General features: G+C 59.6%; 1 protein-coding gene across 1 annotated transcript in view; it reads right to left on the minus strand.

Annotated features, from left to right (window-relative positions):
- Positions 1-592: 592 nt before the first annotated feature.
- CELSR3 (cadherin EGF LAG seven-pass G-type receptor 3) overlaps positions 593-24,785 on the minus strand; it is a 34,214-nt gene continuing 10,021 nt past the window's right edge. The window contains exons 2-35 of the mRNA XM_040591369.1: positions 23,465-24,097; positions 21,617-21,839; positions 21,042-21,157; positions 20,154-20,242; positions 19,570-19,727; positions 19,195-19,358; positions 18,600-18,725; positions 18,252-18,421; positions 17,868-18,053; positions 17,610-17,720; positions 17,191-17,359; positions 16,799-16,940; positions 16,500-16,620; positions 16,007-16,190; positions 15,813-15,914; positions 13,430-13,524; positions 12,492-12,701; positions 11,825-12,008; positions 11,209-11,358; positions 10,781-10,961; positions 10,308-10,475; positions 9,853-9,979; positions 9,471-9,677; positions 9,189-9,363; positions 8,515-8,627; positions 8,128-8,207; positions 7,357-7,483; positions 6,578-6,691; positions 6,262-6,398; positions 6,061-6,167; positions 5,211-5,384; positions 4,867-5,067; positions 3,616-4,693; positions 593-2,947 (exon numbers count right to left, since the gene is read on the minus strand). Coding sequence (XP_040447303.1) covers positions 2,920-2,947; positions 3,616-4,693; positions 4,867-5,067; positions 5,211-5,384; positions 6,061-6,167; positions 6,262-6,398; positions 6,578-6,691; positions 7,357-7,483; positions 8,128-8,207; positions 8,515-8,627; positions 9,189-9,363; positions 9,471-9,677; positions 9,853-9,979; positions 10,308-10,475; positions 10,781-10,961; positions 11,209-11,358; positions 11,825-12,008; positions 12,492-12,701; positions 13,430-13,524; positions 15,813-15,914; positions 16,007-16,190; positions 16,500-16,620; positions 16,799-16,940; positions 17,191-17,359; positions 17,610-17,720; positions 17,868-18,053; positions 18,252-18,421; positions 18,600-18,725; positions 19,195-19,358; positions 19,570-19,727; positions 20,154-20,242; positions 21,042-21,157; positions 21,617-21,839; positions 23,465-24,097 — 6,350 coding nt within the window. The 3' untranslated portion in view covers positions 593-2,919. The remainder of the gene's footprint in view (positions 2,948-3,615; positions 4,694-4,866; positions 5,068-5,210; positions 5,385-6,060; positions 6,168-6,261; positions 6,399-6,577; positions 6,692-7,356; positions 7,484-8,127; positions 8,208-8,514; positions 8,628-9,188; positions 9,364-9,470; positions 9,678-9,852; positions 9,980-10,307; positions 10,476-10,780; positions 10,962-11,208; positions 11,359-11,824; positions 12,009-12,491; positions 12,702-13,429; positions 13,525-15,812; positions 15,915-16,006; positions 16,191-16,499; positions 16,621-16,798; positions 16,941-17,190; positions 17,360-17,609; positions 17,721-17,867; positions 18,054-18,251; positions 18,422-18,599; positions 18,726-19,194; positions 19,359-19,569; positions 19,728-20,153; positions 20,243-21,041; positions 21,158-21,616; positions 21,840-23,464; positions 24,098-24,785) is intronic.

Below are 24,785 nucleotides of genomic sequence, written 5' to 3' on the forward strand. Positions count from 1 at the left end.
CAGCGATAAGGACGGAGCCCATGAGGGACTGAGGGACGATGACTGATGGCAACCCTTGCTCAGGGCGCCGCGGATCAATACTGCCCTTTGCTCACCTGCTCTTTCCTCTCCAGCAGCAAGGGAGGGAGGGATGGAGGGCACCAGGATCACAGTTGGCGTCTCCTCCTCACACTTCCCTCTCCTTGCCCACAGCCCAGATCATCCCAGCTGAGGTCACGCTGCCTTCGGACAGTGGATTTTCCCCCCTTGGTGGCACCGAGGTTGCTGGCTGTCACCAGGCATGGGCCCCATGGCTAACCACAGCCACTGCAGCACCGCAGACCTGCCAGCCAAGGCTGGGGCCACTGGACCCCACCACAGCTGACTCCACCCCTGGGTGAACCAGCCTGGACACAGCCAAGTCCAAGCAACTGGCAGCACCTGAAGTCCCTGTCACCTGGTCACCTCACCTCAGGCCACAGAGACCCCCCCTTCAGCCCAGGAGGTGGCTGCGAGCTCCTGCCCAAGCCCCCTCCCAACATCACCTTGAGCCCAGGTGCTGCACCCACAGCCACGGACCCCGAGCGCAGGGAGAGACAGCAGAGAGGCCACCACCATTTTATAGACTTTTATTTCCAAATCTGGCGCTTCCATGATACACTTTTACACAGCCAGGGGCGGGGAGAGGGGGGGCGGGGCACAGGCATCTCCCTGCTCCCTGCCCACAGAATCTGAAGATGGAGAAAGGAAAAAAAGAAAGCCACCAAACCCCCCAAAGAAACAAACCCAAACCCAAGGAGGATGCTCCCAGAGCCCAGGCCACAGCACTACAATCAGGGACCAAGCCGCAGACTGACTCCCGCTTCCTGACCGGCCCAGCTCTGCGGGGACAGCCACCAGCTCTGCTGCTCTCTTCTTTTTGGCACTTGTCACTTGCTCTCCCTTTGGCACCAGCACAAAGAGCCCCTGTGCCCAAACTGGCAGAAATATGGGCCCTACAGCACGGCGGGGACAGGAGCCCAGGACTCTGGGACTGGCGCTGCACAGCGGGAGAGAAACATGTAAACGAGCTTGTTCCCGAAGGCGAAGATGGGCAACACAGAGGGGCCCAGCCGTTCCCGGCGTGGGGGGCCGGCAGGCTTTCCCTCCACACGCCAGTCCCCAGTGGCATGTAAACATGTCAGCAGTCCCTTCCCTCCCCATCCCTGGGAGAAGGGCGGCAGCAAGCCTGCCTCCTCAGGGCTGTGCTGGGGGCAGGCAGCCCCCACCAGGCCCACGGCACCCCCCACCACCCAGCCCTTCTGTTCCCTCCACGCTCTCCCCGCTGACTGGAGGATGTAGGCGAGAGGTCCCAGAGGACAGCAGCGTAAGTCCCCTCCTGTAAACACATCCAGTAAGATGCTACGGCAGTGTGGTAGTAAGGCAGTAAGGAGCATGCTGTCACGCAGCCCCAAGAGCACCACGGGGGCAGCTGAGCAGAGGCACCACGCTCAGCAGGTGAAAGGGCACGTGCTGGCCCCCTGAGCCAGCTCCCCTGGCCCAAGGCTGGGGCAGGCACAGAGGAGTGTCGCCTCGTGGCGGGGCCAGTAAAAAGCCCGGGACCAGGCTCCCCGTCAAGCAGAGAAACCACCAGGTTGGCCTGAATTTTCAGAGAGGGCAAAGTGCTGTTTATCTCCGTCTCCCAAAATCCAGGCCACTCTGAGCTGGGGTCTTCTGCCAGCCAGAGAACACAGGGACATGTGTGTATGTACACAGAGCCCACAGGGAACCAGCTAGATACAATTGTTGTAGGCAATGCTGGGCCCCAAGACTGGAGCCACATCATGTTCAGACAGATGCTAACCCTTCGCAGGGCTAGCATCAGCTCTGGGAACAACCGAGCCTGCTGCTGAGCACAGCTAGGGTCGTCTAGCTCCTTGTCTGGACCCACAAACCAACAGAGGTTTGCTCTATAACATGCAGGTTAAAGAGCAAAACATACAGTGGGTAAAAACACAGTGTTCATTTGCTGAGCGGAGGAAACGAGCGCTTATAGGAGCGGGACCATCCTGGTACAGGATAAGGTTGAACAGCAAAGCTTGTTTCCCCCCCAGTGGGGGTCCCTAGCACTGAACTTGCTGCCCCACCTTCTTGTGCTCTCGCTGGCACGCAGCCCTGGCTCACGGGTGGTGGGCAGCCCCAAGGGGGGTCCCATGGGAAGGCAGAGGGGCGGCCTGGCTGCAGGGCCAGCATGGCTGCAGGGGGCTGAGGGATGCCAGGCAGGAGGATGGTGCTGACACGTGTGCGGAGCTACATGGTGGGAGGGCGAGGGGCAGCGGGGCCAGCTGCCCTGCAATGGGAATGGGACAAAGCAGTGCTGGCGAAGCCGTAAGAGCTGCCTGGCACTGTCTCTCCGGTCCACTAGGATCACAGTCCCTGGTACCCCCAGGGAAGCTGGCAAAGGGCTGTTGGTGAAACAAATGCTCCAGGTCCTGGGAACAGACCATCCGTAAAAATAACCATAGAAATTTCTCTTCTCTCTGATTACAAAGATACAAAAAGGTAGAAAACCCTCCCCTGCCCCCATATCCTGGGCTCTGTTTCCATCCCCCTGCCCCTGCTCACCTTCCGCGCACACACACGCACACCCTGCAGACAAACAGCTCGCAGAGGAAGAGCTCGGCCCCAGGGGGTTGGAGATGCCACCCTCGCCCAAGCAGGCTCCTGCCTTACCTGTCACACCAGGCAGGCAATGAATGAGGAGCACGGTGGCAGCTGGTGGGTGATGCAGACTGCCGGCCCCTCAGCCCAGAGGGCAGGGGAAGGCAGGGTTGGTTTTGGGCCTCTGACCACCATCAGTTCTGGCCCCTGCCCCCTGGGGACACCAAACCTCAGCTGGCAGCACCTGGCTAGGCGAAGGGCCCTGCTTCTTCTGTCTCTCTTGTGGACAGCTTCAGCCCCTCAGGAATGGCCCTCGTTTCTTGTTATTCTTCTCGGAGGAAAGAAAAACAGTGTTAAGTCATAGCATCTCCCCTGGGCTCCAGCTGCCTCCCCCAGCTATGCCAGAAACCCACTCCTGGATCAGGGCAGGAACAACTGTCTCCAAATCCCTGATGTCAGGGAAGAGGAAAGGAGGGATGGGATGGGAGCAGTACTAGCAGGGAGCAGAGCCGGAAGGGAAAAAGTGACGCAGTGAGACAGGGACTGGGGGAAGAAATGTGGCTGAAGCAGGCAAGGCTCCTGTAGCACTTGGACCCCATCCTCCTTTCCAGCCAGCCTGGCCATCACACACATCTGCTCTTTGGGACTTACAGCTGGCACTGAGCAAGGGGACCAGCCATGAGGCCAGCTTGGCTGCACAGAGCATCTTCCCTGAGCTCCCACAGGCCACAAGTGAGGACCACCACTTCTGGCAGAGCAGGCAGACCCAGGTACACTGATGTTTCTCCTTGCACTGCACTGCACGCACCAAGAACTGTTGCATCTGAGGGTTCTCCCTGCCCAGTGACTATTCAGAACCAGGAAACACCTGCCACTCACTCCAGGGGCTCATCCTTACACAGCCCTCTCCTCCCAAACTCCCTTTGGGAAGCCAGGCAGGTGAACAGTGCACAAGCCCAGCTGAACAAGGCCTGGCTGAGGAAGGGACACACTTACTCCGAGTCTGGCGACAGCTCCGAAATGCTGTGGGAGGTGGCAGAGCGAGGTGTCGAGGGGCACATTGCAGAGGGCGTTGAGGTCTGCACGGCAGAGGGGGTGGCAGTGGTCTGGGGGCCTGAAGGCGTGCTAGAAGATTGCACCGAGGAGAGGACAGAGGAGTTAAAAGAAGCAAGGATGGAAGAAAGGATATCTAACTGTTCAGTAGAAGGATGTCGGCTGGGAATGGCCTCCAGGTTCTCTCTAGAAGGCTGTCTCCTCGACAGCGGCTCTAGGCTTTCCCTAGACAGCTGCCTCCTAGAGAGACTCCCCAGGTTGTCCTGTGAGGGATGCCTGCTAGGCACTGTGTCCAGAGGCTCTCTGGAATTAGATCTTCTGGACAGAAAGTCCAGCTGCTCCCTTGAAGTTTGTCTAGCTGATGCTAGCTGGTCCCTTGAAGGCTGTCTTCTAGAAAGCAAATCCAGTTGTTCTCGAGAAGTATCTCGACTTGGCAATGTGTCTATTCGGTCTCTGGACACTTGCCTACTTGGCAATGTGTTTAGCCACTCTCTAGAGACCTCTCTCACTGGCCCACAGTCTAGCTGCTCTCTTGACCCAAATCTGCAGGGTAAAGTGTCAAGGTGGTCTCTGGAGCCCTGCCTCCGGGGCAGTGTGTTCCCATGATCTCTCTGACGGGGCCTAGCAGCGAGTAGATCCAAGTTTTCCCTAGACCCATGTCTGCTTGGAATACTTTCCAGGTGTTCAGTAGACCCATGCCTGCTGGGAATAGTGCCCAGCTCCTCCCTGGACCCATGTCGGCTGGGCACAGCTTCCAAGCACTCTCCTGAGTTGTGTCTGCTCAGCTGCTCCCGGGACATCTGTCTCCTCATCAGCATGTCAAGCTGCTCCCGTGACGAGTACCGGCTGGCTGGCTGTGACAGACTGCCTGCCCCAGAGTAGATCCTGCCGTAGGAGGCAGCAGGGACAGCCCTGTGACCCAGCGTGGAGGTCTTGTACCACGTCAGCTCATTGGTCATCCTGCCAACGGACGGCAGGCCTTGGAGAGTTGGAGGGTACTGGAGGCGGTTCTTCAAAATCCCTGCATTGGACAGAAAGAGAAGTCAAATCTTTGCATAACAGTGAAAAAAGCATGAAAGCCAGGGGAGATAAGCCATACCTCCCCAAGGACACAAGATGGATCTGATGCTGAGCCTTCACGGCCATGTCAGCCTAAGGCAAGGCCACCCTTGCCTGCTTGCTCCAGCCCATTACCTTTTCTTTGCCGTTGTGTCTGGGTGAGGGAGTTCTCATCTCCACTGGTCAAGGCCAGGTCTGGCTGATTGTTGTTGGCTGCATCCTTGTTGATGTCAAAGCCCAGCTTCCGCTCAGAGCCCCACTTCTGCAGGGAGCAGGGGTGAACCTCGCACTCGCCCAGAGCTGGCCAGTATGACATGAGGTCATTGCCATCCACATCTGGCGAAGGACATGGCAAAACAGGCCCCAGGGAAGAGGGAGAGAGTGTTTGTGTGAGCAGCAATCGAAGCCATCACAAGACACAGCCTGACCCCCAGGGACCTGAGCTCACCCCTTCCCCTGCCAGAGCCCCTGGGACTTGCCTTTGGGAGTGGTGTTGGCAGGGTTAGTGAGGAGGCGCTCGCTGTGCGCTGCCCGCTTGAACTGGCGCTGGAAGCGGCACCGCAGGCGTACGTTCTCCTCACTCTCCGAGGATGGGATGGAGAGGCTGCGCTCTTCATCCAGAGACAGGTCACTGTCCGAGTCCGAGTCCTGGTCTGTAGGGACACGTGTGTTGGGGAGACATTTGGAATGAAGGTAGGAGAGGCTCCCGGTGGCAGGGCCAGGAAGGTAGAACCACCTCAGGAATGACCACCCTCATGAGGACAAGTCTGCCTTACCCCACACTGCTCTTCCCTTGGCAGCAGCTTGTACCTGCTCCCTTGGCCCTATCACCAGTGCCCGTGAGAGGAGCCTGGCTCTGTCAAGCTGCACCTCCCCATAAGGGAAGTTGCAAATAGCCGTAAGAACCCCTTTGCCTCCTCTTCCTCCAGGCTGAGCAAACCCACCTCCCTCAGCCTCTGCTCACCTGTCCCACAGCCCAGCCCCAGCCACGAGGGTGGCCCCTACCAGTCTCACTCCAGCAAGTCAAATGTCTGTGCTGTACTGGGGAGCCCAGTGTCCCCAGGGACCCTGTGACAGCCTGTGGCCCCTCTCTTGCTTCCTCGTCCATTTCTAGCTCCTTTGCCATCTGTCCAGGAGGGGGGTGTGCTAAGTGACACAGTTGCTGCCTCTCCCTCCTATCTGCAGCATGTTTGAAATCCACAGCTGAACAGGGGGTGGGGGACATAACCATACAGCCAGAACCTGCACTAGGAAGAATTTCCTTAAGCCAGGAGTTAATTCAGGATGCACGCGGTTAGCCCCAAGCCCAGGCACAGGGCCAAGCCTTACCTCCCCCAGCATCGCGGTGGAACATGGCCACATCAATGTCCGTGGGGCCAGCGTGAGCCAGCAGGCTGTGATCTAGGGCCGAGCCCTGACGTGCCGTCACGTTGTCTCTGAAAGACAGGAGGACCCGAACGGTCACAGCAGCAGGAGCCCCCAGCTCTGCCCAGCACTGCTGGCACCCCGGAGCCCCGCGCAGGTCCCTACCGGAGGTAAGCCCGCTGGCTGGACTGGGTGCGGGCAGAGCGCACGCTGCTCACTGATGAGATGGTGGAGGCCCCCAGGGTGATGCGGATGAGCCCGCTCTCCTCAAACAGCGCTGTGTTGTTGTAGGCATTGGGGCCCTGGTGAGGCAGACAGAGAGAAGGCATGTGCCCTGTTGAGGAGGTGCTGCAGCAGCCCGAGGGATGCCCTTCCCATGCACACCTGCCATCCCCCCGGGGAAGTGAGAATGCGGCCATCGGCTCCAGTCCCAGGCAGGCAGCCTGTCCCCAGACGCCTGGCTGCTCCTGCCGTCACCCACCTGTGTGCTCCTTGTGGCCTCCTCGCTCTGGCCCTTCTTGCTGAGACAGGCCAGCTTCCAAGCCTCCTGCACCTCCTCATTCAGCACGCAGAACAGGACCAGCACAGCCAGGCCCTGTGAGGAGACACATCATGAGAGACAGACCCTGGTTGCCAGCCGACCCGCTCACCCACAGCACCAGTGCTGGGACAGTCCCTGGCTCCTCCAGAGCCCAGCACATCTGCCCCAATGGCCACCAGGACTGCGATGCACTAAAGAGCCCTCCGACGCCGATCAGTGCTAACCCTCACGGTGGGCACAGGTGAGGGAGAAAAGGGTGGGGTGTCCTCCTGGCTGGCGGCGGCCACAGAATGGCTAGCAGGGTCCCCTGCAGCAACACTGGCCACGGTGGTGGCAGGAGGTCTGTGGGGTGCTGCCATGGGTCATATTTGGGGTGTCCAACACCTCTGTTGTAGGCTACTCTCTTGCTCTGCCCTCTGAGAGCATGGAGGCAGTCCCCTTCCCTCTAAAGATGGTCCTTGCTGCCCCTTGGATGTCACCTCTGAACCAAGTGCCTTGCAGCCACCTCCTGCTCCACGCTATTGCTCATCACAGGCACAGCAGCGAGGACTGGAAGGAGTCACCTGCTGCCACAGTGGTGACAGCAGAAGGGACAGGGAGCCCAGCAGGATGCTGGGGGCTCAGTGCAAGGCACCCACTCTTCACAGATGGTGTGGGGACCACAGGGATGCTCTCCTGGGCTGACCTGTGCCCTCCCCTGGCAGAGGCCGGGCAGTTACCTGGAGGCTGCAGAGGACAGTGTAGAGGTAGTGGAAAGCCAGGACACTGTTGTTGACAGCCAAGAGGCCAAACAGCCAGGTAGTGCTAATAACTAGAAGCAGAACAAAGGAGCTCCGTAACGTCATGCTGGAGAGAGAGAGAGACAGACAGACAGACAGGCACACACCGAGAGGTTAGTGCGTATTGTTAATCTACAGTCTAGTGCTCACAGACAGAGATGCAGAGGGGAAAGCGTGCTCCTGCCCAGCCCTCCCTACTCAGCCCAGCACTGCAGGCATGTCTCTGCACAGTGGTTCAGCTCCCCACAACTCCCGGGCCTTCCCTTCTGGATCACACACGGCAAAACACAGGGGCCCAAACAACATAGGTCATTTGGAGCCACCGAGCAGAGCCAAGCTCCAGGGCTGGCCCAGGAGGGAGCGGGGAAAGCTCTCAGGAGCGTATACAAGAGGAAGAAGCAGATGCTGAGAGCTGACAAGGGCTGAGTGTTGAATCCAAGCAGACACAAGGGGTGGCTGTGAGGGCAGGTGGTGAAGGGGGACAGGCTGGTGGGACGGTGTGGAGCTAGGGATGTAGGAACAAGAGGGAAGGACAAAGTTTAGGAAGGATTAATGTGGCTGGCAGTTTATGGGAGAGGAGAGTGGCTGCAAGGCTAATACTGATGCACAGAGGAGCACTCTGCAATGGTGGAAGAGGGAGGATGGTCACTGAAAATGCTAAAATCCATGAGCCACAGAAGCTCTGCTGGGAGTTTGGCCACTAATACTCACAGAACCGATTTCTTCTTAGTCTCCTTTTGGCCTGGGGAACAGGACATCTTGGCCACAAGCAGGAACATGACCCCATTCATCTGAAAGTGTTGGCACGTATTAGAAGCTGTGCCAAGGGCCAACTCTGACCTGACATCCCCAGGGCAGAGCGTGGGCAGACTCCAGGTCTGCCAGGCCCATGCGAGTGTCCCCTCCTTTCCCCTTCATGCCCGAGCTGTGGCCTCCCCCAGGGTTGGCGGGAGCAACGAGGGACAAAGAGAGGGTCTCTAACTGAGGAAAGAAAGTACAGAGAACGGGGCAGGCAGTGGGCAGCCGAGGAAGGGGCGAGTGCCCATGGTGTGAAGGGAGGCAGGAGAGGGCTCTGGGTGAAACAGGACAGGGTTTTACCACAATGACGACAGTAATGGGGCCTGCAAAGCTCCAGACCAGCTTATCATGAATGGAAATCCAGCAGAAGTCAGGGTTCCCATAGCCCTCAGGATCCAGGCCAACGGCCAGACCTGCAGGAGGAGGCAAGTGGTCAGGTCCAGACCCAGCAGCCTTGGACTCGTCCAAGCCATGTCGATCCCATTCCAGCACTGAAGGCCACGGAAGGACTCTCTCCCTGCTCCTTGCTCTGTGCACAGGTCTCCCCACCACAGGGGAAAGGGCCAGGACCGTGAGCCACAGCATCAGGGCCTTTATTTCCTCTTCTCCAGGCGTCCCTGGAACAGCCCAACCCAGCAGGCATTCACTGCCAGCATCAGGTCACCCAAGCATGCAAGTCTGGGAAATCAGGAGACCTTAACCACAAGCCCTGGGAGTGCAGCAGCCCCGTGCCCATCAAACAAGCCACGGGGAGATGGGCTGAGGAATTACTTTTTCCCAGAAGGCAAGATGACAGCCCTTGGTATGCGGTCCCCAGCTGACCACCACAGTACTGCCTGCTGCCAGCACTGCTGGCCGTGACAAGTCCACCCTCAGCTCTCCCCATCGGGTAAGTGAGCTGGGCAACACCAGGGGACCAGGAGGCTGCTGAGAAGCAGTGCTTTGGGCATGGCTGCAGGACAAGCAGCTCTTACCGGTGATGATGGCAGGCACTCCCCAGCCAATGGCATAGTAGAAACGCATGGCCCCAAAGTTAATATTGCGGGCTTCGGTCTGCATGCGGTAGATGTGAAGGCCCTGGACGAAGAGCCAGGCGAAGGTGGAGAGGAAGAAGCAGTGGAGGAGGATGGCAATCACAGTGCAAAGAAACTGGGGAGACAAAAGCCACTCCGAGATGGTCCCACTGCGCCAAGGCTAACTGCATCACCCACACCTCACCCCCGCCCCCTGTTCAAGCCCTGTTCAAGCCCACAGACCTGGTTCTCAGTGCGGTTAATGCCCAGGAGAAAAAGCAGCTCAGAGAAGAAGAGGGTGACTGATATGTTGGAGTGGATGCCACGTGTGTTGGATTTGAGGCCTTTGAGGCAGGTCAGGAAGGAGAAGGTCAGCAGCAGAGCCACCAAGGAGAGAGACACCAAGGAATAAGTGACAATTGCCAAGGTCTCCAGGTCACCTTCCAGTTGCTGCAGCAGCAGAGAACCAAAGGCAAATGGCGATGTTAGGGGGAGACACGAAGCTTGCTGAGCTCTCAAACTCTGCTTGTGTCCCACAGGTGATTTTCTGCCTGTGCTTGTTTATTCTGGCACCCAGAGGCTAACAGCCCCCACCACCTCCCACAGCCCTGCAGACCGAGATTACCTCTCGGTGCGAGCTGTCCATCAGAACTCCAAAGGTGCCAAACTGGGAGCACTGGCAGTGGACGTGTGTGGTGTTTCGGTACACGAGCTCACAGTCCCTGGCTGTCCAGAAGCCGGAGGGGTTGGTCCTGCAGCCATCAAAAAGTAGAGTGCACTTAGGAGAGAAGACGGATGAATGTGGTGTGTGGGGAAGGAGCTGCAGAGAAGAGGGGTGATGGCCAAGGCTTCTACCAGCCGATACAACTGCACTCCTACAGCTGAAGTACTGGAGCCAGAGCCCTGCAGGGACCCTGCTGTACCCTCCCAGCAGGAATGGACCTCCCGGGAGAAGGGGGAAACCCCCATGTCCCAGTGCTGCCCAGGTACACAGCCTGTCATAGCCAGGGAAACTCGGGGAACAAGAGGGTGCCTGGGAAAAGCAGCCCAAAGAGAGCAGCCCAGCTGTGCTTGACTCACGGGTTGGAGTGGTTCCACTGGACGCAGAGAGGTTTGCTCCTGTTGGCAGTCTCCAGCAGGTGAAATTCCAACACGAGGGGGGTGTCCAGGGGCCCCCGCAGGAAGGTGTGATTGCTGAACACAGACACACTCACGATGGGGGAGTTCATCACGGGGTTCTTGGGGAGCCTGCAAGGAGCAATGGAGCTCTACTGTCACCATGCCTGGCAGCTGCAGCCCCCTGGGACCTTCCCAAATGCCCTGCACTGATGTCTCAGAAGAAATATTTCTGCCCAGCCCACATCAAGGGGTCAGGAAACTGGGGCAGAGCAACGACAAGGTGGGGAACAGGCAGAGCAATGCAGGATCGTCTGGGTGGGAACCAAACTGAAGCCACTGCAGACAGACTCAGCAACTGCTGGAGGGAGCAGAGCCGAGTCCAGCCAGCCTCTGTCTACTGGTGCTTGTGGAGGGCAAAGGGGTGGGGGATGTACCTGACACTGCGTCGATCCACCTGGTAGCGTGCAGGCAGCAGGCCCCCCAGGGTGCGGTACATGATGAGGATGATCACACTGAGAGCGGGCTCAGGCTCTGGCAGCGCCTGCCTCGGGGAGGAGTTCTCCACAGTGTAGTTTCCTTCACCGCCAGCCAGAGTGGGCACTGCCGTGGGAGCAGCTGAGGCATACAAGGGGGTGGTGAGAACACACACATGCTCCCTGAAGGCAACTTGTGATGTGGAAGTGAGAAGCTCTGAGCTCTCAGGGACTCGTGGACCTCTGACAGAGCCAGGCCTCAGCAGGGGCATATGCAGACTAGATGACCTTTAAAGGTCCCTTCCAACCCAAACCATTCTACGATTCTACATATTTCCGGCCAGCCATGCCCACCCACAGTGTTCCTTGAGCGATGCCCACATGCTTACCTTCAGCTTTCGGGGGGCTCAGCACTGACAGCGGCAGCACAACGTGGGTGTGGGGGTCCCAGGCGGGCTGGCCACGGAAGAGGCTGCTGTGGTAGCGAGGGTAGCGCCGGCGGATGTGGGAGTGATTCTCCATGCGATCGATGCTCAGCACTGCAGAGGAGCAGGGGAGTGAAAGTCAGCTCTAGGGTGGCCGCCTGGAGAGCAACCATGCTCCAGGGCACCCCAGGTTTGAAGTCACTGGCAAAGAGACCATATGAGCCACAGGCTGGGTGGTGGATATGTCCCGTGTTTGGGCATGATGTGCTCCTTCCCAGCCCAGATCCTTGCTCTGCCACAGGACAGACTACTTCTGCCACTGAGGCCAGCAGTTTTTTCACTAGAGACTGAGAGGTAACTGGGAGCAGGCACCATACTCCTGGCTCTGCTGACTCTTGATGGCGTGTCAGCTGCTCCAGTGCTTCTCACAAACACCTCCCCATGTCTGAGGGAGCCACCAAGGATGTTATCAGCACCCTCGCTGAGGTGAAGTGAGATGGGGAGAAGGGGACAGGGTGAGGTGGAGGAATGGCTCAGCACCACCCCAGCCAGGACCCACCACCAGCCAGCTCCTACTCACTGATGTTGGGGGTGACGACGCCAACAGGGTTGAGGTAGGTGAGTTTCATGTTGCTGGCCAGTGTGCCAGAGTAGTCCCTCAGCTGCTCCATGAGGCTGGCACTGCCATGCTCACTGTGTGGCAGCATGGCCCAGTGCTCCCGGTTCTCAGGTGCCAGCACAGAGCTGCCTGCACGCAGGAGGTTCTGCATGGGAGAGACACGGGGACAGGGGTGAGGAAGCACTGCCTTTGGCCCTTGTCCCGACCACCCGAGGCTGGAGCAGTGTGCTCTCTGCCCAGCTTGCTGCATAAGGGCTTGGGGAAGAGCAGTACTTTCTGCTACAACAGGCCCCCAACCACAATGCTCATCAACTGGTGTCCTACAGAGGCATCTTCCCTGCACCCCCACCACGAGGGATTTGCAGGCAGCAGTAAGACCTCCCTTTGCCTTCCCAGCCTGAACAAACCCAGCTCTCTGCCTCTCGTCATCCACTCTGTGCCCCAGCTGCAGCCACGCAGGTGACCTCCACGGGTCTCGCTCCTGTGGGCCAATGTCTGTGTGGCACTGGGGAGTCCAATGCCCCTGATGTGGTCTCACAACATCCTTGATCCCCTCAGAGACCCAGGCTCAGGGTGGCTGATAAAGGAGCAGCATCAGAAGCCACCCTGATCTGGGGGAAGGGCTCACCTCATTAAAGTGAGCATCCTGTGTGGCTGTCAGGCCAAAGCCATGCTGCCGGCTCTCAAAGGCCATGAGGCGGGATAGCAGGCGGAAAGTGATGTGCACGTCATTGCCAAAGTAGTGGTCCATGTGGTCTGTCACGGCCCGGAGCCGGTGGGCCAGCTTCTTTGCTTCAATTGTGTTAAGCTCAGTCTCGTTCCTCTCCAAGCCCTCCAGCTGCCAGTGGGGAGAAAGGAGGGGATTAAACAATTAAGCAGGTACCTCACTGGGAAACTCGGATGCTGCAGGCCCTGCTAGACCCAGAGATTATTTTTGAAACCATGGCGCATGCCATGGACATTCACAGTGGTGGTCACTAGAATAGGGAGCATCTCTGGCAGCCAGCCAGCCTCCAGCAACACACCAGGGGTTGCACTGGCCCAGCCAAGCCAGTGCCATACATGACAGAGGCCAAGGAGATGAAAGGGCAGGGCAAGCACCTAGTGATACTTTGCTGGAAACGTTCCTGGCTTCAGTTACAACTCAGCCTAGGTGAGATGGAAGTGTTCAATAAACTTGCCTGGATATTTCAAAGGGATTTGTCACTGGCAAAGTCTGGGGGGCTACAGATGTCCCGTGGAGCAGGCATCCCGCCAGCTTCAAACCGTCCAGCCCTGCTCAGGGTTATTTGTTTTCCTCTCAAACACTGGGGCAGGACACAGGTCATTTCTGATGGGGAATTTTCATTATTTTCACATTAGATGAAGCCAAGTGAACTTCAGCTCCGATCAGTGCTCCCACAGGATGGGTTTGGGGGCAGGAGATGAGAAATGTGCTGAGCACCGTGGCAAGGCCCTCTCCTACTCTAGGTGCCCATGGAGAGCTCAGCTCTTTGAAACCTGTTTGTGAGCCCTTGTTCATATGGCTCCTGCTCTGTCAAGGCTGCAGAGCTGAGAGAGGATTACCAGCACGGAGAGCTCCTTGAAGGCGGGTGAAGTGCAGTTGAAGAGATCTGGCTCCAGCCAGCCCTTCTCCTCATCACAGTGTCTGACGGCTGCACCTAAAACCAGAAGGAAGGGGATGTCTGAAATTCAGCACAGGATACATGGCTCCCTGCTGCACCCCTCCTCAGCAGGGACCCTCTGCACCAGCTAATCCCAAAGAGCAGCACCAGCAAGTGACAGGGAAGGCCTGTAACACCCCAGGACCATCCTCCTGCTTTGCACCAGTGCAGCCCATTCCACCTTTGGTCCGTGTCATGTCAGCAAGCTGCTGCCACCCCGCCGCCCTCCAGGAGCTGGGTTCCTATGTGTGCTTCTGGGCTGCATCACACCAGGTGCCATCACACAGAATTGCAAAGAGGAATAAGTGACTTGGCAGGGATTGGGCTGGAGAAGCCCCTGGTTCCTGATGGAGACGTGGCTGTGCCCTCAGGGCTCATCTGACCCCAGACTACTGAAGCCCATGTAGCTCTAGGCATCCCCTGGCTGACAGCCTGCAATGCCTGCTGAGGTCCTGTCTCTCTCTACAGGGCAAAGTCACCACAGGACAACACAGCTGCTGTGGGGCTGGCAAACCTGCTGCAAGAGATGAGCCCCTGCAGGCCCAGGGGGATGGAGGACTCTCCATCCAGCAGCGTGGGTTCAGTACCCAGCGCAAGACCCCAGTCCCTGGCTGGGGCCCAAGCAGTACTGCACAGCAACGGGAGTACCAGCAATGAATGGGATCATTCTGGAACTGCCACCAAAAGTGCTGCCAAAGCCAACATGGACAGCAGCATCCTGGGCTGGGAATGTCACCGTGCACACTCTGAGCTAGAGGAACCCACCCGACCCCAGTGTACCTGGCAGGACTGTGGACCAGGCCCTCCTGGGGGCAGCACCAGGGCACAGCCCACCCAGGTGTCCATGGCTGGGAGAGGGCAGCAGCATGGCCGAGGCAGGGAGAGGGAGCCTGGAGCAGAGTCCAGTCGCTGCTCAGAAAAGCCCCAGTGACTAGAATGCCCCCTCCCACCATGTCCAGCTCCTACCTGTCCTCCCCAACCACCTTTCCCCCAGCTGCAGAGGCACAGGGACCAGTGCCATTGCAGCTGGGAGCAGGGAGAACAAAGAAACCTCCACACTGCTGACCCCCCCCCCCCCCGGCAGAGAACAGAGATCAGCTCAGCTGCAGATCTGTGCAGGATCTGGTGCCTGGGTCCCTCTGCCTCCTCCTACCAGCCGGGCAGATGGACCAGGACCTTGTGCTGCGCGTGCCATCATTACCTACCCCCATCCTACTGCCCCCGGCTCAAACAACTGCCCCCTTCCCCCACCCCACAGCCATTCCTCCATGGCTTCACTGGCATCGCTTATCACCAGCTCCTTCCCCTTCCAGCCCAAGCAAGCAGGGACCCATCCAGGAGAGCCAGCATCCATCTCAGCCAGGCAGCAGAGCACAGACCTGCCCGGAGCCAACACTGCAGGCTCAGGACTGCGGGTGGCAGGGGCTGCATGCAGCTGCAGCCACGTTTGCACCGGTTTGTGTGCTGGGAGCAGGGAAGAGCGTGTAGGAGTGCTGAGGCCAGGCAAAGCATTGGGAAGACACTCGGCAGCTCCAGAAGCAGTGGGAAAAGCGCAGGGGTGTGCAGGGTGCCAGGCAGGGAGCAGGGAGGGAAAGCCATGTGGCGCGGCCCTTATAGCACAGGGAGAAGGAGATGGGAACAACCTTACCTGCACCCCTCAAGCCTGAGCACGGAGGGCGAGAGAACCGGGGAGAGAAGCGACAACAGTTAGGAGCAGAACCTGCCTCCTCCTGGGGCGAACGGCTGGAGAAGGACAGGGTTTGTATTGTCCCCTGGGGCTTGTGTTGCCCTACAGTCCCAGACACCCTGCTCATGCCTTTGCTGTCACCAAGGACAGCCTCCTCCAGCTCAGGACATTGACTCCTACCCAACACTCACCTAATGGCACACTGTGCCCCGCTCCCCTCGCAGCACACACTGAGGACAGGGCCAGTGGAGCCACAGCAAGGTGCTGTGGGTGCTGAGCTGCCAGGCCAGGCCTGACCCCAGCCTCAAGCCCACTGAAACCAAAAAGCAGCGGGGAGAAGGTGGGGACCAAGGCTGAGGGAACAGCACAGCCCTGGGGCTGGGTGATGGGCCCGGACCGCTCAGCCTGTTCCCAGCCCCACGGCCAGACCCCTCTGCTCTCCCCCAGGCTGTGGCATTTTCTCCAACTTCCTTCTCCCAGCCCTCAAGCCCAGCTAAACGGGACTGCGACAGCACAAGAACAGAGTGATACTGTTGGGGCTGCTACAGCCCCCGCAGGACAGCCAGGCTGTCCCCTCCCCATCGCATCCCCCACTCACCCAAGGAGCCTTTGGGACACAGCACCGCAGCTGAGAAGCCAAACTTGGTCTGGGGCCACCACACGCCCGCTTTCAGGCTTTTGGGACAGCCGTCATAGAGCACTGTAGAGACACACGCCCCAGGGGACTGGTCACAGGAGGAGGCCACTGATGCCAAGCCCCAGGCACCAGCCCCCCACCGTGCTCACACTCACCCTCGCAGCCGCTGGGCGTCACCTCAGCAAAGGGGCTGTCACAGCTGTTGCACTGGCGCCCGATGACCCCAGGCCGGCAGTGGCACCGGCCAGTCTCCTTGTCACAGGAGCGTGAGGTGGAGCCCACCGGGTAGCAGTCACAAGGCAGGCAGGCGTCGCTGCCTTTGGGGCGGTAGTGGAAGTCCTGGGGGGAGACAGGGACAGCCATCAGACAGGACAGCAGCCAAGGCTGGTGCCTGGGGAACCGCTGGAGCCAGGGAAGAGAAAGGCCAGGCTCCTGACTTTCAAGCACCCCCATTGCCCCCATTCTCACTGTGCTGGGGCAGGAGGGCTGCACAGAAGAGCCGAGCAGGGATCCAGCCCAGAAACGGGCACACAAAGCAGGGCCCAGGCAGCTGCCAGGTCTTTGCAGGAGACGAGGAACAGCATCAAGGACAGGCAGAGCTCCAGGCAACCCACGGACCATGTCCCCATGGGCACAGCTGCCCCTCACCTTGCAGTGGCACTGCCCGTTGGTCTTATTGCAGTCGGGGTCGAAGCCCTTGTTCACATCACAGTTACAGGGCCCGCAGGTGGGGTTCCCCCACCAGCCCTTCGGACACTGCTGGTCCATCCTAGGGAGAGAAATACCTCTGCTGTTACAACCACCAAAGTCCCTGAGCCTTCTCCTCCCACCAGCCCAAAAGCTCAGCTGCTCCAAGGAGTTAGGTGGCACTGAGAAGTCCCTGGTCACATAGTCAGGATGTGAGGGTAGCACAGAGCCAGGCACGGGGCCATGGCCCTGCATCGCACCTGTGCTCACAGTACTGCCCGAAAAAGTTCCCTCCACACTCGCACACGTAGCCCAGGGGTGAGCCTGGCTTGCGGCGACACGCTGACTTGTTCTTGCAGGGGTTGAGGTGACACACATCCACGCAGTCCCCTCCATAGTACCCTGAGGTGTGGACAGAAAGCACAGTGTAAACCAAGCACGTTCCCCCCGAGAGGTGCCAGAGCACCATGGACTGGATTTAGAGGGCTCAGGAGGGATTCTGCCCTCCAGAAAAATTAATGACAGTGTATAACAGGGATGCGACTTGCCCAAGGGATAGACAGGAAAGCAGTCGCAGGCCAGGAAGGAGCCATAGGGGGAAAAGGAGACAGACATGGAAAAAGAAGGTGTGGCAGAGTGCCACAGGACCCACCTGGCTGGCAGACACAGGAGTAGCTCTGCCACTCGTCTTTGCAGACGCTGTTGGCTGGGCAGGGGCTGGAGTCGCAGGGACTTGGCACGCTGCAGCCAGCCTCCACCCGCAGGGCATGGCTGGGCTTGGGCAGCACAGTCCCAGTGACGCTGTCACCCAGTCGCACACCCTGCAATGCAGGCGACAAATTCAGAGCGAAGCTAGGACAGACGTGCGAGGCTCCAGTCCTGCCCTCCCACAGCCCCCCCGGGGCAGCCGACCCCCATCACCCCTGCTGCGTTGATTTACAGCTGCCCCACAGCACCTCAGAGCCTTGAGTGCTCAGGGCGCGAGTGTCATCAGCAGCTGCCAGGCCTGTGTTTCCACCCCTCCATGTAACAGACGTGCTGGAAGGGGAAGGTTCAGAGCGATGGACTCACCTGTATGCAGCCCCTCAGCCCATTCTGCACTTCGCCAGAGCCCAGGACTCCCCCCACATGCAGGTGTTTCACCTTCAGGCCATGCAGTTCGTTTCCAACAACCACCGTATCCTGTAGAAGGAAACAGAGTAACACGGGGCAACTGGCATCAGCTCTGCTCCAACTCTCTCTGAGGGTGCAGAGGCCCAGCCTGGCCGGTGTATGCCAAGCATTCCCCATAGCTCCTGTCCTGATGCCAGGGTCTCCAGCAGCACCTACCTGGTAGAGCCCAAAGTCCAGGGTGAGGGTGATGACATAGCGTGAGTCTCGCCCGCTGCGGACATCCCGCAGCTCCAGCTGGAGGTCATGCCATCTCCCATCACTGAGCCGCAGCTGGTCCAAGAGGAGGCTGGTGCTGCGCCCGGACCCCCTGCTCACCATGAAGGAGAGCAGGCCCCCAGCCAGCTGCAGAGAGGGAGCCAGCAATGGCAGCAGTGAGCAAAGACCTCGCCAATCCCACCTGCCTCCAGCCTACCCTCCCGCTAAACATCTCTCCCTGCAACCAGCCTCTGCTGGAGCTCGAGTCAAAATGGAGGGCAGGGTCCTCCTGCTCTCCTGGGGCAGACAGCAGCAGAGGCTGGGGACATGGTGCTGTGGCCCTACCTGGCAAAGCAGGGTCGTGTACTGGCCAGCATGGGCTTGCAGAAGTACCCCGTCAGGCTGGCGTGTCCGAAAGGCTAGCCCCAGGTACCACGGCACCGAGATCTTCACATCTGTCTTGAAGTCCCAGGTCAGGACACTGTTGCCCTGGAAATAGTGGGCATGGTGCATGGCTGGAAAGGAAAGTGGAGGTGAGGAGAAGGGACGGGCACTACACAGGGAGCATGAGATGCAGGGACAACAGAGCTGCTCCATCTCACATGGACCTCCCCTACTCTGTTTCCACAGCAACCCCAGCACAGCCTTGCACATACCCACCCTGCCCATGCCCAGCAGCACCCGCTCACTCACGATGGCGGCAGTCTTTGCCCCCGAAGCCAACAGGACAGAGGCAGGAGTAGGTCCCCCAGCTGACAGAGCAGGTGCCGCCGTTCTTGCAGGGGCTGGAGTCGCAGAACGTGTGCTTGGCATGGCAGCCTGCAGGCATCAAAGTCACCCACATCAGCCTCGACCTCCTCACCACCTCCCTGCAGCCCACACAGAGAGGCACCACTGCCCACCAGCCCTTCCCCTGGCTGCCAGAGGGGCAATCCCAGCCATTCAGCCTCTCCGCACAGGCCCTGCGTGCTCAGGGATGAGGGTCAAGGCTGTCGCTGCTCCTTATGCCAGAAGAAAGACACTGCAGAGCTGGACCGACTACCTAGCATCTCCCAGACAAGGCCAGCTCTGCAGGCTCTGCACTTGGGATCAGGGGACATTTCTAGAACATTAGCTGGGGACCGGCTCATTTAGGGGGATCTGGAGGCCCCATTCTCTGATGGGAAGCTGCTCAGCTCCAGCTGTGCTGCCATGACGCTGTTACAGCCCAGCAGTGCTGACGGGTGAGCAGGAGAGGCGATTCCCAGGGCAGGGGCTGGCAGGAGCAAAGGCACTGGTCCACTGGTACCTGCAGCAGTTCCATTGTTGGCGATGTAGGAGGCCAGGTCAATGCGTTTGCTGTCAATGTAGAGGTCTCTCATGCATCCCACAAAATCCCGGTGAGTGACAGGGAAGTTTTCCGGCAGGTTGGGGACCCCTCCAAGGAGCAAGGGACCTGTGAGGTCCAGGGACCTACAAGGACAGAAGCCCAGTGCTTTAAGAACCACAGCGACCTCAGACTGGTCAGCTGGCTCCTCAGATCAAGAGGCTGGGAAGCAGACATCCTCAGGGACAGGCACACACAGCCAAGGTCCCAGATGTGAAGGGCTGACTCCACAGGACACCCAAGCGCCCTGCTCCTCTCCGCACTGCAGCAGAGCCCAGCACTCCCTGAGGAACTCACTTCTTCGAGCTGGTCTGCACACCCTCTGCAGCACAGGAGTAGTTCCCGATCTCACTGCCAAACTGCAGGGCCACTGAGGCGTCACATTCGTCCACTGTCAAGATGGCCACCTTGTCCTTGGAGGGGCCCTGCACCACCCCTAGGGTGTTGACCTTGGGCTGAAACCAAACACAGGGCATTAGCAGCACACAGGCCCCCAGACTCAGGCACCCAAGGGCCCACATGGCAGCAAGGAAAGGGCCTGAGTGTGGCCCAGGCACTGCTGCGCTGCTGGAGGTGTGAGCCAAGCAGGAGGGACGTCTCTGGCTGAGCCCAGCAAGCAGCACCAGGGACAGGCATGGGCACGAACACCGCACGGAGCGCATTCCTGCAGCCTCCAAGTGTGGTCCTGAGGGTCAGTCTTCCCCTGCACCTGGCTGTCTGCTCCACTGCACCCATCCCCAAGGGCTGAACACCACCTCTACCTTCTCTCCACAGCCTCCCCCATGGGGCAAAGCCAGAAAACAGGACAGCCGGAGCCACTCGTTGATGCCTCACAGGGAGAGACACCCACGCATGTAGGGGGACAGCTGGGACACACGTACCTTGTTGTAGTAGTGGAGCTGCAGCGTGTGCCACTGCCCATCACTCACACCCCCCGGCAGGTAGGGGCTCACCACCGTGCTGGACTCCCCTGCAGGGACAGGGATGACGGCACACTGAGGAAAGCCGGGCAGCCCTTGGATGCGCCCACCTCTCCTGCAGGCACCAAGCCCACTGCGCTGCCGACGGCCTCGCGCAGGGTTGGAGAAGGGCTTCAGGGAGACAAGCTCAGCAAACCAGCCTCTGCCTGCTGTGGTTTGCAGCAGGACAGGGGGAATCACAGCCCTGGGGCTACAGCCAGCACCCCAGGATGGCTCCTCTGTCTAGGCTGACTACCAGGGTGCCCTGGCACCATGGCATCTCGCCCCTTGCCAGCTGCTCACTGCTGGACCTTGCTCTGAGGAGACCAGTGCAACTAGAGCAGTAGCAGGATGGCCATCAGGCACCGTGTGCAGGGGAGGGGGGAGGAGCTGCTCCTGACACCCCTCGGGGCAGACAGGATGGGCACAGCAACAGCACAAGGCAGCTGGGATGAGACCAACAGGACAGCAAACACCCTCCAGGGAGGGTCCTCCTCTCCAGACTGGTTCATAGCAAGGCAGGAGGCGAAGCTCACAGCTCGTAACAGGGCAGAACAGCAGCAGAGGCCCCATAAGGGTTTATCCTGGATTGTACTCACAGCCCCGCTGCTGCACTTGCACTCCTAAGCCTAGGGAGGGTCCTGAGACACACACCCACCCCCTCTGCCATGCACTGACACTCACCAGCACCTCTCTCAACCCTGTCTCCCTACATACAGGCTCCATCCAGGCAGCAACCCACTCTCTCCACTCAGCACAGGTCTTCTCACAGCTTCCCACAAATCCCACGACAGGCAAGGCCAAGCCTACCTGTGGAGTATTTCAGCTGGACCTGCCCCTGGATGATCTCCACCGCCAAGAAGTCGTGCCTCTCATTCAGGCGCCCGTTGTAGAGCAGGAGGCCGCTGGGCTCCACGGTGCTGAACCTGGGGCAAGGGAGGAAGCAGGAGGGCAGGGCGTGCGCAAGGAGCATGCAGAGATCCTCGCTCTCCTGTGGCATGGCACCAGTGTCCCAGCACTGGGACAGGGTGAGACCCAGGCCTGGCCCTGGGTGCAAGCCCAGCTGGGAAGGGGCTGGGAGCTTGATCCAGGGGATGCTTTGAGAGCACGGGGGCCTGGCATGGAGGCAGAGAGTTGGCAGCCAGGAAGGGCAGAGGTACTGAAGGAAGGGATGGGGTGATGCCAGGGGACACATGCCAGTGCAAATTCAGAGCCCTTTGGCTAAAGGCAACAGGGCAGCCTCACGGCGAGGCAAAGCCAGTAACACAGGGGTCTGGAGAGCATCAGCAAGACCCTGGGCAGGCCCAGGGTGCACAAGAGCCACCAGAGCAGGGCCAGGTGAACCGGTGGGTGCTGACGTCCAGCAGAGGAATGAGAGCACTCACGAGAGGGCAAGGGTGAGGTGGAAGCGCTGGCGCAGGCCCCGGAACATGACGAAGGATCGTGGTGGGAAGGAGCGTGTGGACACCTCGCAGAAGGGCATCTCGAAGCCGCCTGCCGGGCACTGGCAGTGGAAGCCCCCATCGGCACTGTTGGTGCAGGTGCCGCCATTGCGGCACACGCCGGGTACGCAGCGCCCTGAGCGGCTGTCCACTTCACAGTTCTCGCCTAAGGGGGAGTAAAACGAGAGGCTTGGGACAGAACCCAGCTGGGGAGCACACACACAGCAGCCACCCATCCACCCCTTGCCCTGGGAGTGCAAGCATCTGCCCAGGTTTGGGGCAGGGTAGCCAAGGGGCAGGAGTCTGGGACAGCTGGGGGCCAGCAAAGGATGTGACAACCCAGGCGTCACCCAGGGGTTCCCCACGGTAGCCAGCAAGCTAGCTACCACTGCCAGCCCTGCAGCACAAGCCACTGGCAGGATGGGATGCCAGCTCCATCTGAAGGGGCAAATTTTGACCCAGGGTGGCATGGGAATAAGACAGGAGGGGACTGATCACAGCTGGCCTGCACAGTTCTAAGGACGGAGAGCCAGGGAAGTCGTAGCGATGCTGAGAGTGTCTCCTCGGAGTGCCTCCTTAGGTGCTGCCACCGCACAGACCTGGGACAGGCGTTGCAGTCCTGCCTCTGGGGTATGGGGACTGCCCAACGCCACTGAGCTCCCCTGCCAATGGCTACGAAAGACTCACCCACAGGACGCGGAACCTCCTAACCCTGCATGCAGGCTCTGATGTAGGAGCAAAAGCCAAGTGGAAACCAGTCAGATGAGGGACACCAAATACACTTGCACCTTGCCGGCATCAATAACGGGGATGCCCCAAGCCAGCTCAGCAGTGCGGGGCAGGGGGTCTGGCCAGCCCCTTTTCCCATGCTGTCCCTGCAGCATGCAGGGAACTGCTCAGCTGCAGCCCTAGGTCCTGGGCCCTACTCCCATTATTTGCTCCATGACATGCAAGGATGAGGAGACAGCATGAAGTGACAGGGAAACGAGCTCATTAACCCTTCTGCTAATGGCTGTTCACGCTTCAAATGCTGGGGGTTAATTACCAGTGACTCTGCTTATCTCACCAGGAGCCACCGACAGGAGAGCTGCTCCCAGGCAGCCATCTGCTGCTGTGCTCCCTCCCGGCAGCGAGGGCAAGGCAGTGCCTCCTGCACCAGTAACCACAGGCCACCTTCCCTCACCCCCAGGTTGCCAGTGGCCGGTCACTGTCTCCACAGCCCGTTAGGGACTTGCGGCAATGAGACACTGGCTGGCCCAGGGATTCCCCCCATAGCCAGAACCAGATCTGCCTGGATCGGGTCCTGCCCGGTGGCGCAGCTAGGCCCAGCTTCCCCTTCTGTTTTTGGGCAGGCAGCAGCTCACCCACTGCACATGGGGCTAGCATGGGCCCTGCATCTCCGCAGACCAGCTGAAGACTGGCACAGGCTGAAACCAGCACCTCCGACAGCCCCAGAGCCCACCCACCCCACTGGCATGGGGCTTTCTGTGCCCCAGCCTGGTACAGTCCAGCTTGGCCTCCTACTCTGTGAAAAAGGCTAGGAGGTGGTGGCCAGGGTGCCCAGGAGCCCTCCGTGCCATCTCCCTACAAGACAGATTTCTATGGCAACCTCAGCCCTGCACATCCAGCACCATGGAAACACAGGGAGTCAGGAGCAGAGCTGGACCTCTGTGGGCAAAGAGGGGCTCTGACACCCGCCACCCTGCTGGGAAGAGCACCCCGCCATGGTGACAGCAATACCAAGGGACCTGCTCACCCACCTTCCCACAGCCCCCTGCCCCAGGCACTCACCACTGAAGTGCTGGCGGCAAACACACGTGTATCCCCCCTCCTTGCGGGTGCAGATCCCACCGTTCAGGCAGGGGTTGGAGTAGCAGAGGTTGATCTCTGTTTCACAGTAGTCCCCAGTGAAGCCCTGTGGGCAGCGGCATCGCAGGCCGGTGATGGGGTGGATGGGCCGAAAGAGGGTGGAGGGGGAGGCAATGAAGGGGGCTGAGCTGTCGAACTTGAGGACGGAGATGCACTTCATGTAGTTCTGGCAGGGCTCCCGCAGGCAGACGTTGTCATCGAAGGGCAGCACCTCCAGCATGGAGGCGCCCGTCAGCGCCATGCGCTTCATGTACAGCTGCTCCTGCAGCTCCTCCGAGCTGAAGTAGCGCCCACCTCGCGGCGCCAGGGCCGAGAAGCTGACGTTGAGCACTGTGCCACCCACATCTGTGTCATTCTGGATGTTGAAGATGAAGATGTCCTCCTTGGGCGTTGCGAGCACGGTGGCCACCCCTTCCAGGAAGGTGGCCAGCAGCGGGGAGAGGAAGCGCTCCTGCCACATGTTCTCCAGCCGCACCGTGATGCTGTTGGCCAACATGTCCTCCGTGATGATGAGCACCCGCAGGACACACTGGGCTGTCACGCTGTGGATCCCATCTGTGGGAAGGAACGGGGACATGCTGCAGGTCTTTGCCTGATGCTTGCAGGGTCTCCTCCCTCCCACCCCTGGGCAGAGCCTTGCACCCCACTGCCGTCCCCAAAAGGCCTGAGTCCTTGGAGCCGCAGCCCCAGGGGCTAGCAGGGTGCCACCCGGGCTTGCGGGGGAGCGGTTGGTGTGTCTGCATCTTATCCCTCCCACCAGGCTCTCCCCTGAGCTAACTCCCAGGTTTCCTCCCTGTATGGGATCTCAGCAGCAAACTGAGCTCTCAGGAACAAAGATGCTTGTGAGAATCAGGCAGAAGGAAGTCCCAGCAGGAGGCTGGGCAAACACAGGAGCCGATGCCAGGGCCTGGGGTGTTTTGCTCCCCCACTGTGCTCTGTCTGCCTCCCCCATGCCGCCTTTCCCTGCATTCTCCTCCTGCCATTTCCTTCCTCTCTCCTCCAGGGTCTTCAAGGCTCTTGTGCCAGTCTCCCTCCTTCCCCCCTTCTTACCATCTGCTCCACATCTCTTCCTCCCTTGGCCCATCTCTGGTTTGTTTAATTCTCTTTAATCTTTATTTTCCTTGGAAACAAACTCCCTCCCCTTGGGATCCCACACCACGCGAGCAATCTCCCGAGTGTGAACACAGGACCCCGCGCACACACTCAAGAGCGTGCCCGCCTGCTCTCTCCCAGGACCTTGGCC

The sequence above is a fragment of the Falco naumanni genome, chromosome 4, assembly GCF_017639655.2.
Source record: "Falco naumanni isolate bFalNau1 chromosome 4, bFalNau1.pat, whole genome shotgun sequence".
Classification (NCBI taxonomy): domain Eukaryota; kingdom Metazoa; phylum Chordata; class Aves; order Falconiformes; family Falconidae; genus Falco; species Falco naumanni.